Source organism: Pararge aegeria, chromosome 8 (genome assembly GCF_905163445.1).
Source record: "Pararge aegeria chromosome 8, ilParAegt1.1, whole genome shotgun sequence".
Classification (NCBI taxonomy): Eukaryota; Metazoa; Arthropoda; class Insecta; order Lepidoptera; family Nymphalidae; genus Pararge; species Pararge aegeria.
In genome coordinates, this window is record NC_053187.1 from 7,903,594 (window position 1) to 7,918,828 (window position 15,235).

Here is a 15,235-nt window from a genome sequence, read left to right on the forward strand (position 1 = left end):
TGCAGTTGCTTTGTTGCCTTCTTCTTCGTTTGATTTACGCCTTTTGGTAAATTCGTAGTGCCCAAAAAACTACGCAATGTGTTTTGATACTGTATGAGTAGCAAAATACGCCACCAACAATATGTTTTCTCGCATACCTACAATGCGAGTATGATGACTGTTGTTTCGTTTTATTTTAGTATTTAAGTACCTAATTCTCACTAAAGAGCAATGTGCAGTACCCTTAAAAGGCTTTTGGGTGCAAAAACCTAAAATATATGTTCTAAAATATTGGTTTCAATAAATAAATAAATAAAACACTTTGTTGTTTTGTTCATCTCTCTCATCTAAGCTTAAGTGACATTAACATCTCGGGCAATCGAATCTGTGCCCTGTGGTGAGTGAACCGATTGACAGGAAAAGCCCTGCTTGGCAATTTTGAAGAAAATTTGCGCAAATTTTAAACAATAATTATAAAATTTTGACTAAGTTACTTTGAATAAACAGAAAACAGTAAGTTAAATGCCTAATATAATTTTATAAAATTTGTCTTTGTAACTTTTGGTGCTTAAAAATAAATTTACATCAAGAAATCACTAATTTTGAATTCTATAAATTTAATATTCTTATAATAATGGAAATTATTATGTAAGAGTTATGGAAAAAACTTAACGTAAACATTTTGTTTATAAATCCAAAGTTGTAAATTAAGTATAGCTACAGAATTTTGAAATAATAAATAATAGCAGGTGAGTACTGTAGGAGCTAAGAAATAAGAAGTTTATTTAATAGATAATGTAGGTAATAATCCAAAGATATTTCATCTCTTTCAGATCATTATGTTCCGCCTTAATATTTTGAAAATGATACAGCCAATAGTCAATTTAAGTCACCAAAGAAGAATGAAGTCTTCTTTTTACAGAGGAGTGCACTTTCTATTTAAAAAAAATCTTTTATTGACAAATAGTGTCACATCAGGAGGATTTATGGCTATTGGAGATTGGGTTCAGCAGGAAGTTGAAATACATGCAAAACTTTTACCTGCATTTGACTGGTCTCGGGCAGGTATATTTTCATTAATGAGATACCAATATTATGAGGAATTCTTTCCGTATCAATTTATCTAAATTCCACTCTCCATATCAATAGTGACAATGCTTTCAAAAAAGACTTTGAAATCTCAACAGTCTTATTGTTGGTGTTATGTTGGTTCAGGGTGCAACAATTTTAATAAAAAAAGGAGGTATTCAACCATTATGTAGGTAGGTACTTTGTTTATTTTTAATGACTAACACCTTAGTCTACAAAAGTAACTCCTTTGCTATCAGCACAATGCCTTGGTAAATAGATACTGCAAGCTACTTCTATGTTCTAGCAGTTCTGGCATTTGGGCGACTTCGATTTCTTTATTTTTGATATTATGACTTACTGACTTACTGTAATTTATGGTTTGTGTATGCATTATTTGTTTTCTAATTAATTTACTTTTGCAGCAAGGATGTTAATAGTTGGTACTGTTATGGGGCCGTTACATCACTACTATTATATTTATTTAGATAAATTAATGCCACTAGCCAACCTGAAAACTGTTGCGATAAAGATAATAAGCGATCAGTTATTTGCATCTCCAGCTACCATTTTATGCTTTTTCTATGGAATGGGAGTTTTGGAAAAGAAAACTATTAGCCAATGCACGGAAGAAATAAAACAAAAGTTTGTGTATACTTACTTGGTGAGTGTAAATTTTTATATAATATAAAATAAAATTAGGCAGAATAAGATATTATGCTAATTGATACTCAAACCTAGCCAACCAATAGGATAATTCTGATGACTGAGACTGTTTAATATACAACCAAGACTCAATAGGTACATTACTAGAAGGAGTGTTAATATAACACTCTTTTAAAATGATCCATAGGAGAGTAAGAGCTTAGGCATTATTATAACATATTAGTGACAATACTAGACAGTTTGGTGTACTGCGTTGTGGTGTGGAAGCTGGATGTAACTTTACCAACTCCCTAACTCTACCTCCACATTTCTTGGCTAAAAATTTATATAAATGCAAAATTAACATTTTTTGGCTTTACTGTGGAGTAGCACCCATGTTTATACTATTTAATTAATTAATAAGGTGGTTTAATGGTTAATTAATGATAATCTAAACAGCTAATAATAACTTTCCATTTCAGGGTGATTGTTTATTTTGGCCACCAGTGCAGTTTGTTAATTTTTATTATCTGCCAACACACTACAGGGTATTTTATATTAATATTGCAACAATGGTTTTCAATGTATTTTTATCATTTATCAAGCATTACGATCTTTACAAATAACGAAAGATTACTGACTGTAAATATAAATATTATAATTAGATAAATATGTATAAAGTAATAAAAAAATAGCTTTAATTTAGTAGTTGGTTGTTTTTTTTCTTCCTGGCGGTAATACTCACTTTAGAGTGTTTTAAGAAATAATATTGTATCAGCAAAACCAAAGATCCTACCTACTCATAATAAATAATTAATTTAAGTACAAAACTTCATATAATAAATTTCGAAATCCGTCTAATAGTTGAGATAAGAGCGATCGAACATATAAAAACTTAGTTTTATAATAGTGGCGGGTCCCTTCGGATTTGTCCGCATTATACTTCTTTCCTATCATCCGCTATTTTTCTCCCAACAGCGTAGCATCGCATTTACTTCGTTTGCTTGGCCCTAAGGTACATACTGCGATGTTATAGCACTAATAGCGCATAACTCAAAAATGATACTGTTGTTGTTATAAATTTAACCTAGCCGCCCGTTTCGTATGGGTAGTACAAAGATAATATTTTAATTACTGAAATTAACCACTTTTAGCTAAAAAACTGAAAATCTCTACTTACAGTAGTTTCTAAGATTAGCGCGCTTTAGTAGACAAACTCGACAAATGGGCTTTATGGTCAATCCCTATCCCTACTTCCCTACTAATATTATAAATGTCAATGTAGGTTTGTTTGTTACGCTTTCACGCAAAAACTACTTAACCGATCCTCATGAAACTTTGTACACATATTCTTGAAAGTGTTAGAAGTAATATAGGATACTTTTTATCCCGACATTAAGCTCGGTTCCTCTGGGAGAGGGGATGAAAGTGTTTGACGATTGTACACCATAACTCCGACAAATTATAACCGATTTAAATAATTATTTTTGTACTATAGAGGTTAGAATATGTGTTTTATTTTGCCCAAACTGTGGTTGGAGATAGAGAACAGAACTCCTCAGCGGACAGCAGCAAACCCCTCATTTAAGGCTTAGCGATACTGAATACTTTATTTTTTTTTAGAACTGCAACTAAATTTAATGCCACATGAAAAACAAAATCAAACGCATACGAAGTCGCGGGCGAAGTAGTCAATAAAAGTGTATTATAATAGTTATTTTTTCCAAGCTATTTCAGTGTGTTTGTAGCCTATTTGAGTGCAGCAGAATTATTTCGCCTCGCGAAAAATAGACAAGAATTTACGAAGCTGACTACCAACCTTCGCTAGTCACGAGGCACCGCAAGAAGTAGCCTATATCACCCACATTGGGGCCAGATTCTGTTGAACAAAAATCTAAATTAAATTAAATGAGTAAGTCTAAAAGTACTGCTGATCCTTTCACACTGTGTAACCTGGAAAAAGATAGTCGATTTAGTTTTATTTTGTTTCATCTTTATCAACCCACTACAGGGTAGAGTCTCCACTCAGAATGAAAAGGCTTTACAGGCCTTTTATAGAGAACCGTCGGCATGCAGATTTCTGTCTCAATCTCAATAAGGAAAGTGATATTTAATTGCTTGAAACACACATAGATCTAAAAAGTTATATGTGTGAAGATCAAAGTCGATCCCCCTAAAACAGCTTCATCATAGTTTATTTTAGTACAATAGAATTGACATGTACGTTAATGCATTGATATTCACACACTAACTTTTCCTTCAAGCTTTCCTTTAAATCAAATGATTATTTTCGGTTAGAGAGCTCTTTGCACGCCTCATAACCGCAGCGTTGAGGTTGTGCTCTACTCTCGACATTTCAAAAAAAGCCTTTTTCACGAAACTGAAATTGATTTTTTGTTATTTATATTGCACTTACAGGTTAATTTGAGTACACTAATATCAAGTCAAATAATTTGTCAGTCACATAAAATACATTTCAATAACATTTTTTTTGTTTAACATAGTAAATAATAACATTAAACATAATCTTTTCTGGACGTCCGTGTATGGACGGGTGTATGTGGCATCAAAATTGGTCGAAAAAATGATCGTATCGGAATAATTTTTTTTTAATTATCTAAAGTAACACACGACATAATTTCTTAGTTAATATGAGCGTTCAATTCACTGTCGTTAAATTTCCATGTAATTATTCTAGCTAATATTAATTGTAACTTTCAATGTGCAATCATTATGACATTCCCGTGTCTTGTTTACAAAAAATGAATAATAATTAATATGAAAAAAAAAATTTGTAATGAGCATTGAAAGTTTCAGTTAAAAAAAAATCAATTTTATTGTGAAAAAAATGAGATTATGAGGCGTGCACTTTTGGATTTTCCAAATTTTTTAAAATAGTCCAATGTAAAGAAAAAAATTCTATGTCGAGGAATCCTCCAAATATTGTATCAGTGAATGTTTATATACTTTCAATAGTAAATTTTCTGGGACAAAAAAAAAAACTTAAGAACTAAACAATAAAAAATGTATTTAACCAAAATACTAAGATCACATAGAAATACTCTTTACAAGTATTATGATTTTAATATGTTTATTTAATTGGCTTTATTTAATTGTAGTTTTTCATCCCCAACACATTGTCCAATCATCTTTTCTTGTCTGTAGTTTCACTACAATCCTGTATAGGGCCAATGCAGGACCAAGGGGCAGTCCTAAACCACGAACAATGTCCGCTCGGCGCGCCATACTCAAAGCTTGACCATCAAATTCCTAAAATAAAAAAAATATTTTCCGCTCTATAAATCATAAAAAGAGAACTAATCATGTTCAATATATAGGAAGAGTTCTAAAGCTATGTCTATCAAATCAGGATTAATTTAAAAATAATTAAGGTGGATTTTAGCTCAATAAGAAATTGTACAGCAATATCTATGTTGATTGTGGTGCCATTTCTGTTGCACACAAATCACAAACCAAACAAAACTAAATTGACAGCTCTAAAATAACGGTTATCCTTTTCTACAGGGAGCATTGTAAATACCTGTTGATTAAGTTAAATTCAAATTCATTTATTTCAAGTAGGCCTACTTTATAAACACTTTTGAAACGTCAAGTATGTATCTATGTTTGTAGTGACTCTACCACCGGTTCGGAAAGCAGATTCTACCGAGAAGAGCCGGCAAGAAACACAGTAGTTGCTCTTTAGTTAGGTTCAGAGTTTTGTGAACAAAAAAATTGGCACCTTTAGCTATGTGCTAATAAATGTATAACGGTTCTAAAGGCTCTGAATATTTTTATTTAACTGCTTGTTGCCTTATTTTTTTTTTTAAACTCATAAAACGGTTTTTTGTCCAAACAAAAATCTGTTTTATGAGTTTATATCTGGAATCAATAGAAACTAACTGTTTTAAAAATTAATATAAGAGTTAATCCATCCAAAATATAATCTATCAAGAAGACTTCACCATTCGGTGGCGCAATTAGTAAATAAAAAATATATAAATGAAATCCGGAGTATTAATTTTCGTTAAAAGTCATTTAAAGGTTTGGTATATGCACTACCTGCTATATATTTTTGGACGAGATTTAGTCAATTTCTAAGTAACGTTTTAACACATTTTTTTGAGAGAGATAATAACATCCAATTAAAAATCGTTTGCAGCCTCAGATGTGCTAGGTGTAATGATTTGAGTTTATTTAGCAGTTTCACTTCTGTGATAATGTGGGCATAAACATTTGAATATTTACCTGTTCTTTTAAAATTGGGGCTGCTTCAGGAAAATGCTCAGTGAAGTAGTCATATACATCATCTACATTCCAGTTACTTATATCTGGTATACTTATATCTATCGGCGTTTCATCAATTAATTTTGTGGCTGCTCTATCTAATTCGTGTGGTTTTAAAAATGGGTCTATTGCTGGTGAAGGTTTTTTACAATATTCTATACTATTTATGTTATTTGGTATTATAGCAGGGGATCCCACGACTGTAGGACGGGATTCTAGACAATTATTGCATTCCCACTGATCCCATGCTTTGAGCCTTTCAGGTATCCGTGGGGTGTGGCATAAGGCATGATATGCATCAGAGCAAATACTGCATACAGTTAATGTACCCTGAAATAAAGATAATATATATATTTTTTTCTTTCTTTTTTTGCACTCATTTCAATTATTTGATTAAACATGAAGTTGGAGAGACGGCGGAGCTCGGCGCGAGCTGGCGGTCGATTTTATACACGCAACTTTTCGAGCCAATAAGCTGTACATAAATGAGTCCTGAATTAAGTTCATTCCTTTTTACAGCAGTTACGTAAATAATATCTGAATAATGAGTAAATAAAATTGCATTGAACTTACAGCATCATTAGTTTCACAGCAGACTACACAAGTTTTACAATGCGGGCACTGCCATGTGTTATCTGGCCGAGGTTTTAAAATACCTGAACCAGATTGTAAACAACTCAAATGAGCTTTATTATTACAATCTCGACACTCTACCAGTCTGTCATTTGATCCTCGTGGTTTTTGCACCCTGCAAACTGAGCAGACACCTGATGTTTCGTGAGGTTGGGGTTCATCTTGTTCTATTTCATCTGCACTTCCATCTAATGAACGCTGACTATCTGATAAGGGAGTGTCTTCCTTATCTTTGCCTGCTATCATTAATCTCTTCTTTATTGTACTTTTGTTTAGAGATCCAACTGGTCTGCCTCTTTTACGTTTGCTTGGAACATTATTGTCAGATGGATCAAATACTTTTTTGGCCATTTTACGTCTCTCACCAACTCTTACACCTGCATTGTTGTTTGTAGTGCTACTGTGTGTGCTATTACTGGATGCTCCACCACCACGTTTTTTAGGTCTACCTCTCATGCGCTGTGGTGAGGACCGACATGAAGAATTGGCTGAAGAAGTCATCTAAAAGTGAATTCTGTTTAATAGAATATAACTTTTTTAGTTGGGACAGTTTCAATGTACTAACTGATATTTTTTTAAATCAGTTATAATTACTGTCTAAGTAACATCTAAGCCTTGCCTCACATATTAGTTAAAGTCAAATAAGTAAGTTAAATTAACTGTAAAATAAAATTAAGAAAATATTCAATTGTGTTGTGTAATTGTCTCAGGAGAGGGTGAGACAACTTATTTGTGCAAAATACCTAGGAAAATAATTGAAAGATTTTTGCATTCCATTTTTAAATTTGTTGCCAAATCTAAAGTTAGTCCTAAATAGTTTTCCAATTATCCTATATATACATATAAAAATCCCATTTTACCTTTGTGTTACAATCATTATATTCAAATTTGAAACTATCAGAGCTGTCTCCATCATGATCGGCAGGGCCGAGGGCCAAAGTGCCATTTGGTAGCTTAACCAAACTACCTGATGTCAATTCTTTATTAATAATTGTTTCAAGTTGTTTCTTAGAATATTTGGACTCCTGTGAAGCTGCAACTCTCACAAGATCATCAAATGCAATGCCATTTTCTAAGTAACTTTGATCTTGGTATATTAAAGTTGCGATAGCAGATGTTATAATTCGTCGCTCACTGGTTGCAATAGTTGTATTATTACTCATTTCTGAAAAAAATACAATTTCAATAAAACAGCCAATGGTAATACGGTTGTACAAACAATCTTCTAAGCCAAACTGATTCACAATGTTTCCTTTATAAAAGGATCACTTTATTTTGTCTCACAATTAAGTTGTAATTTCACTTTGATTCATAATTCAATAGAGATATACACAATAGATAATGAGTAAACATTTAGTACATCTTCTGCACATTATTATTTAAAAAAAAAAAAGTGGTTATGACCTGTTTGATACAGCATTGCACAAATGAAATCCATGTTTGTAAAATTAAATTACCTAATTAATTAAAATCCGTTACATAAATACAAATAATAAATTTAAAAAAAGCTGTTTCAAAGATAGCGAGATAGCTACCGCTTAAAATAATAAATCTTAAATATTTATTAGCCGAATTTTAAGAGAACTTACTGTTATTTTGTGTTGATTTTTTTCGCCACTTTGCTGCGTTTCTGTAGCTTACATTATCTTTATAATCAACTTTATAAATACTTTTTTCCTTCAGACAACGCTTAAGGTCCGCCTTAGTATCTTTCGGAGCTACTTTATAACACTTTATCATAAACTTACAAATTCTGTTTATATCTGGTCGTGATTTTCGGGAACGTAAATGATCTATTGCTGCTAGAATTTGATTTTTATACTTTATCTCTGACATTTCTAGAATAAAATTAACTTTTTTTAAGACTTCATTTCGATGAGACGACAGTACAAAATTTACTTTTCATTAAAAAAATACCTGAGCAAATGCATGCCGATAAATTTAAACACTTTCGCTTAAATATTCTGCAATAAATAACATATTTTACAAATAAAGACAAATCAAGTTAATGGTCCGAAATATCTTTTTAGGAGTTGATCCGCTTTTCGTAAACAAGTGGCAAACAAGAAGAAACTAAAATAGACCTTAGAGCCTTAATCCGTGACTGTACCTGTACGTGCCTATATATGCCTGTGTCAATATGTGCCTCTACTGATATAGGTATCGATATTTTTATATCGATATAATCGCTTCGGACTGCTTCCACCGTGTTACCAATTTTCATCCAAAATCGCGAACTATTTTGCCTAAACTAATATATAACTAATATGATATATAAAAAGTTAAATATGATACTAGCTAACACAAGAAGATAAAATATTTCATTTTCACATTTAATACTCTATTTTGTTCTGTTGTAAAAATTTAAATAAAATTGCATCATTTTTTACTCCCTTCCATGTAAATTTTTTTTTAAAGTGGTGAAAGGCTTACCAGAATAGCAAACGAAATAGGACGTTATTAAGACAGTCATGACAAGTATTAAATAAGTTTAGTTGTGCTGTAAAATGAAAAAATAGAAGTATCCAATGAAAAATATCGATATTTTTCCATGAGCCTGCAAGCCTCTAAACTCCTGTCTTATATTTCAACTGTCAATGTCATACGAAATAACCTCCAAAATGAACCGTAAATTACTACTTCGATGTTTACATTTGTAATTAATTAAAAAAAAAATGTCTACACTGGTTTTGATTTCGTTGCACCTGAGAGGTCATAATTTTAATATATTGAGAACATTGTCGTACTCCTCACAGCCTAAACGTGACTTTAAAAAAGACCTTTGTAAAGTGGTTAACGTTGCAATCATAGGAGCTCCAAATGCTGGAAAAAGTACTCTAATTAATAAAATTACTGAGCGAAAGGTATGTTATTTTAATTTGTTTTTAATACAAAATGTATACGCTTTGCTTTTACCGGCTTTATTTTGGTCTAGATGTACTTGTGGTAGAAAGTAACTATTTTAATTTCAGTAATTTAATTTCAGATATGTGCAGCTTCCAATAAAGTACATACTACTACAAAGTTAGTGAGGGCAATCTGTTTTGAGAACGACACACAAATTGTATTTTTGGACACACCAGGCATAGTAACTGAGAAAGAACAAAAAAAGTAGGTGTAGTTAATTTATTACAGATTCTCCACAATCAGTTGTTCAAACACCTCTCTTCTTCAACCTTATAATAAAACAACCATTTGCTGGTGCATTGGCAATTTGTAGTTTTTTAATTAGTTTTCGTTTTGCCACCATGTTAAATTATATAGTTGACCCAAACTCATTTAATTTTTAATATATTGATTAATTCTGGAAGAAAATTTAATGTTATATACCATTGATGATAAAACTTTTTATTTAAATAAGAATTCATACTGCTTAAATTAAATTTTATAAAATTTAGAACACAACAACTGCTATTGTGACTTAACTATGAAGTAATAATGAGTACTTTAATCATGAAGTACATACTTTCTATGTATCATAGCTCAGTGCACACTCAGTTATAAATTTTATAGGCAAAATTATGCTACTTTGGGTTAAATTATTCAAATTTTCTTAGGATCTCCTTTTTTTTTTGGAGATAAATTATAGCCTGTGTTTCTGTATTCACTGATTAATTTAATAATTTAGCAAAAAAATGATTAAAATCTGGTTCATACTTTTGGAGCCCATTGGGTACTAGCACAGTTACATTAGCTAAAAATAACAATTAATGTTTATACAGGAATAGGATTAGTATAATTATACATATTGTCCAATCTGTTTTGAATCTGGTTTTTTTACTAAACATATTAGGTACAATACAATATATTATACAACTACAATATCAATGATATTGGTTTATGATTTACTTATAAATATCAATCTACGTTAAGTTATTGAATGGTTAGGTTAGGCCAGTTATCATGTCAGCCAATGGACGTCCACTGCTGGACATAGTCTTTTTTGGGGAGTTCCAAATACCATGGTCTTGGTTAGTCATGTTATTATTTAGTTCTTGTGAGACTATACAGATTGCCATCTAGCCCAAATTGGAGCATGTGTTATGAGCACTAAGATAACTAATGAATATTTATATCAATAATATACATAAATACTTATCGTCTATAGATGAACACCCAGTCATTTTTCAGTTGTGGAAATCCCACCCACAGCCTTGGACTTTGACACCACACTGCCCACTGCCCCAATCGGTAGTCTATTCTGTTAAATTTAGATAAAGTGGGTTGATTAACAAATTTGTTATGATCAGTATTCTCACCATTAAATTCACATTGTCGCTGTCATTATACAAAATTAATCTACGAAAAGTTAGTACACTTACCCATATTTTTTGTACATCTTCCAGGTATAACTTGCCAGATTCCATGCTTGCAGCTTGTCAGAAGAGTTTAAGGTGTGCCGATGTTATTGGAGTAGTCCATGACATATCTAATAAATGGACGAAGGACAGTCTACACAATGATGTCATTAATATGTTAGAAATGGTTGAAAATATACCAAGCTTTTTGATTATTAATAAGGTAGGTAATAAACTGTCTACCTTGCATCTATAGATTGTCTTTAGTTGGTGATCATTATGCTTTTTATGTTAGCCCAAGCAATGATGCATACTAAGATGGTACCAGGCTAACCTGTTAGGGTTACGGCAGTTTTATTAGGTAAACCTATACCCCTAATTGGTTTCTATGGGAAATCGTACCTGAACGCTAAATCGATTAGCGGCACGTCTTTGTTAGTAGGCTGCATTCTCCCACCAGACAAGACTGGAGAAAATTCAGATATCATGAATTTCCAAAGTGCCACTTGCGTGGAATCGTACCCGCCACTTCCCACTTAAAAACCACAGAGCTCACCGCTGCGTCAGAGAATTAGTCAAAATAGCATCCAGGTGTTCTTTCTAATTTTCTCTAATTTATTGTCCTTTAGGGGTAAGCAATTGAGTTCATTTATATTCAGATAACATCACACCTATCAAAATCTAATTTAATATAACCTTGCCAACAGCCCTATACCAATCTAGATGCAACTTATTGTTTTACTGAAAAATAACAGCATCTTTTCCTTATTACTTTTGATTATTTTCGTCAACAATTGGCTTTATCTGCATAAACTATGGGTATAACTAACTATTGCATTACGGAGAGTGTGGTTTCTGTGCAACTTCAAATGTAACAATGGCTATATTTACGGTACTCTTAATATTTAGTAGAGATTATTTTGTTCTGTTCTAGGTTGATATGCTGAAATCTAAAAAACAGTTATTATCAATAATTAGAAATCTTACAAATGGTGCTATCGCCGGAAATCCAATACCAAATGCAAATAAATACAAAAAAATTGAAGAAAGAGGTTATAGTCATTTCTCTGATGTGTTCTTGGTGTCAGCACTGAATGGTGATGGTGTAAGTGACATAAAGGTAAGGCTGTTTGTTTCACACTACAAGATTTAATAAGTATCATCTTACTATCTCAGGAATAACAGACAGCATTCTCTTTCTGAGAGGTGACCCTTGACCCAAAACCGCCAATACGTAGAACGGGACGGGAAGAGTAACACCACGAAATATTAATTTTAAACTTAATGTAGATAATAAAGCCTTAACAACAGATTTCGAGGTGGCTACTGCTTTTGAAACCTTCTTTACCAACATTCCCGTCTCCACAACAGAATCATTAAACTCTTCACCAGATATGGCTCTCTCTCTATTAAAGGAAAATGTGCCTGAGTGTAACCATTCTTTTAAATTCACGCATGTTAGTGGCTCTGACGTTATTAAAGCCTTTAAATTATTAATTAATAAAAAAACAAATGATCTGTGGGGCATTTCCGTAAACGTTGTCAAATCATTAATTGATATTGTTGCACCCGATTTAGCCTTAATATTTAATAATTGTATAGATTGTGGTGTGTTTCCTGACTTAATGAAACTTAGTAAAATAGTTCCATTGTTTAAATCGGGTAGTACTTCTGACCCCACTAACTTTAGACCAGTATCCGTACTACCCACTTTCAGTAAAATCTTTGAAAAACTCATTTTAAATCAATTACTTTACCATTTTCATAAGTATAATTTACTTCATATTAAGCAATTTGGTTTCACACGGGGTCGCTCAACAATCGACGCAGGTGTTGAGCTAATACAAAACATATTTGAAGCCTGGGAGGAGTCACGTGATGCACTTGGTGTGTTCTGTGACTTATCTAAGGCGTTTGATTGTGTTCAACACGAAACGTTAGTTAGGAAACTACACCACTATGGAATTCAGGGTGTAGCTCTAGACTTAATGAGTAACTATCTACGCGATAGAATTCAGAAAGTCGACGTGAATGGAAAACGGTCTAATGGATCAGTTATGAAAATAGGTGTCCCACAGGGGTCTATATTAGGACCATTTCTGTTCCTTATTTACATTAATGACCTTCCTTACCTTGCCAAGGATAAACACGGGATAGTTCTGTTTGCCGATGATACATCACTGACTTTTAAAATAAATCGACGTGAACTAGCTTTTGACGACGTAAACAACTCTCTCGCTAAAGTGGTACAGTGGTTTGAAGCTAATAATTTGGTTCTTAACGGAAAAAAAACCAAGTGTATAAAATTCACTTTACCTAATGTTAAACACGTGAAAACCACTGTACTACTTAATAATGAGGAACTGAAACTGGAGGATACGACAGTTTTTCTAGGAATAACGTTAGATTCTAAACTTCAATGGGGCCCTCATGTAAATAATTTATCGAACAGGCTTAGTTCTGCTGCCTATGCGGTAAAGAAGATACGCCATATGACCGACGTAAAAACTGCTAGACTGGTATATTTTAGTTACTTTCACAGCATTATGTCATATGGAATTTTACTTTGGGGTAATGCTGCTGATATTAGCACTATTTTCGTGCTGCAGAAGAGGGCTGTTCGTTCTATCTACAAAATGGGTCCGAGAGAGTCATTGAGAGATAAATTTAAAGATTTTAAAATAATGACAGTGTATATAGTCAGTACATATTTGAAAATTTAATGTACGTCCATAAAAACATTTCTAAATTTAAGAAAAAATGTGACTGCAATAATTTAAACATTAGAAGTAAGAATAAACTTACAGTGCAATATACTAGGTTACATAAAATTCATAATTCGTTTAAAGGAAATTGCATACAATTCTACAATAAACTACCAATTGACATCTTGGAGATGTCTCTTAAAAAGTTCAAAGTTTGTATTAAACGTAAGCTTATAGAAAAGTCCTATTATAGTATAAAGGACTACGTAAACGATAAAAAAGCTTGGGTGTAAATTATTGCTCTAACCAGGTTGCTCTTCTAATAATTTAAAATTACATTGTGAGATGGCGATAACAAAAAAAAGAAAAAAAAAAACACCCGGCTAAGTTTGTTGTGGGCTTCTTCTTAGACCGGGACGCGTTTGGAACCCTCGTAGCTTTAGTTTTAAGTTTACGAATGTGGTTATCGCCATCATCTCACTACCGTGTAATTCTTATGTACGCATCAAAAGTGCCACCTGTGGGCCTACTTGAATAAAGATATTTTTGACTTTGACTTTGACTTTGTAGTTAACTACATATTGGCGGTTTTGGGTCGAATTGGTTGGACCTGTTAATTTATTTGTAACGCACGTTCATTTTTCATGATTCTTTAAATTGCACCTTTATTTTCCAGAAATATCTCATAGAAAATTCAAAAACTCGATCTTTACATTACTCTTCGTCCGAATGGTCTGACCAAACACCTGAAATATTAATAGAAGAAGCGGTGCGAGCGAAGTTTTTAGACTTCCTAGCGCAAGAGATTCCATACAACTTGAAAACGCAGCTAGAATATTTCGATGATGCAAAACATGACGATAAAATTATTTGTTCAGTTTCCGTAGAATGCCCCACAGACAGACTCGCTAGGTTGATAAGCGGTGCAGGTGGAGGAAGGCTACAGCAGATAAAGTCACATGTAAGAAATGATCTAATTGACATGTTTAAGAAGACTGTAGTTATAGATATCCGATTAAAAGTGAAAAGTAAAGCGCCTTCGGAAGAATCATTAAGATTTTAGAATAGGTGTATAATTGTTCTGTTTCGTTTATTATAAGCAATCAATAAATAGGAAATACTAAGCAATTGTCTACTGTTTTAATTATTTGCCGTCGCCGCACACTGGTTTGCGACAGACGTGAATCCCGTTTTCTAATTTAATCTATAAAAGTTTTACTGTCGTGACATACCTACGTAATAACCATGCGGATTGGATTTTAGAACGCAAAGTTGCAAGTTGTAGCCGAATATAACCAAAAACCTATACTGGACGAATTATGAAAAACCTGCGATTACCGAAATACAATAACAACGCTTCCTTGCTCCGGGTTGGTACGGAGAATTTATTAAGAAAAAAATTTATAAGGATTGTCGGGAGGAGATCGCTTAAAGCGAAAACACCGCTATATTATGAAAAATTAAGCTTAATTAGCTATAATCCGCGAAAAGCAGGAGAATCTGTGTGGTGTAATTTATAATTTCTTCAATCCTTATACTCCACACCAAACAGATCTTGGCAATGTACTCTCTACGCACGTTTCGCTCCGAAACCGGAGCATCCTCAGGATATGTTGACTT

The 15,235-nt window shown here is 32.7% G+C and overlaps 3 protein-coding genes across 5 annotated transcripts; 2 read left to right on the forward strand and 1 right to left on the reverse strand.

Moving 5' to 3' along the window:
- Positions 1 to 365: 365 nt before the first annotated feature.
- Positions 366 to 2,350, forward strand: LOC120626082 (mpv17-like protein 2). Of its 2 annotated transcripts, none has more exons than XM_039893370.1 (4): positions 366 to 492; positions 813 to 1,044; positions 1,473 to 1,711; positions 2,175 to 2,350. In XM_039893370.1, exons 2-4 carry the CDS (start codon positions 819 to 821, stop codon positions 2,316 to 2,318), a joined length of 609 nt encoding a protein of 202 aa, XP_039749304.1. In that variant the 5' UTR covers positions 366 to 492; positions 813 to 818; the 3' UTR covers positions 2,319 to 2,350. The 2 variants fall into 2 exon arrangements, with proteins under 2 accessions (XP_039749304.1, XP_039749305.1); XM_039893371.1 differs by lacking the exon at positions 366 to 492 and adding an exon at positions 647 to 728.
- Positions 2,351 to 4,700: 2,350 nt separating this feature from the next.
- Positions 4,701 to 8,722, reverse strand: LOC120626081 (histone-lysine N-methyltransferase 2C-like). Of its 2 annotated transcripts, none has more exons than XM_039893369.1 (6): positions 8,530 to 8,722; positions 8,202 to 8,414; positions 7,473 to 7,777; positions 6,553 to 7,113; positions 5,941 to 6,309; positions 4,701 to 4,962 (listed from the first exon to the last, which is right to left on the reverse strand). In XM_039893369.1, exons 2-6 carry the CDS (start codon positions 8,350 to 8,352, stop codon positions 4,816 to 4,818), a joined length of 1,533 nt encoding a protein of 510 aa, XP_039749303.1. In that variant the 5' UTR covers positions 8,353 to 8,414; positions 8,530 to 8,722; the 3' UTR covers positions 4,701 to 4,815. The 2 variants fall into 2 exon arrangements, with proteins under 2 accessions (XP_039749303.1, XP_039749302.1); XM_039893368.1 differs by having other exon boundaries at positions 8,202 to 8,450.
- Positions 8,723 to 9,217: 495 nt separating this feature from the next.
- Positions 9,218 to 14,744, forward strand: LOC120625714 (GTPase Era, mitochondrial). The gene is made up of 5 exons (XM_039892873.1): positions 9,218 to 9,476; positions 9,599 to 9,723; positions 10,959 to 11,133; positions 11,845 to 12,030; positions 14,292 to 14,744. Exons 1-5 carry the CDS (start codon positions 9,288 to 9,290, stop codon positions 14,676 to 14,678), a joined length of 1,062 nt encoding a protein of 353 aa, XP_039748807.1. The 5' UTR covers positions 9,218 to 9,287; the 3' UTR covers positions 14,679 to 14,744.
- Positions 14,745 to 15,235: the final 491 nt, after the last annotated feature.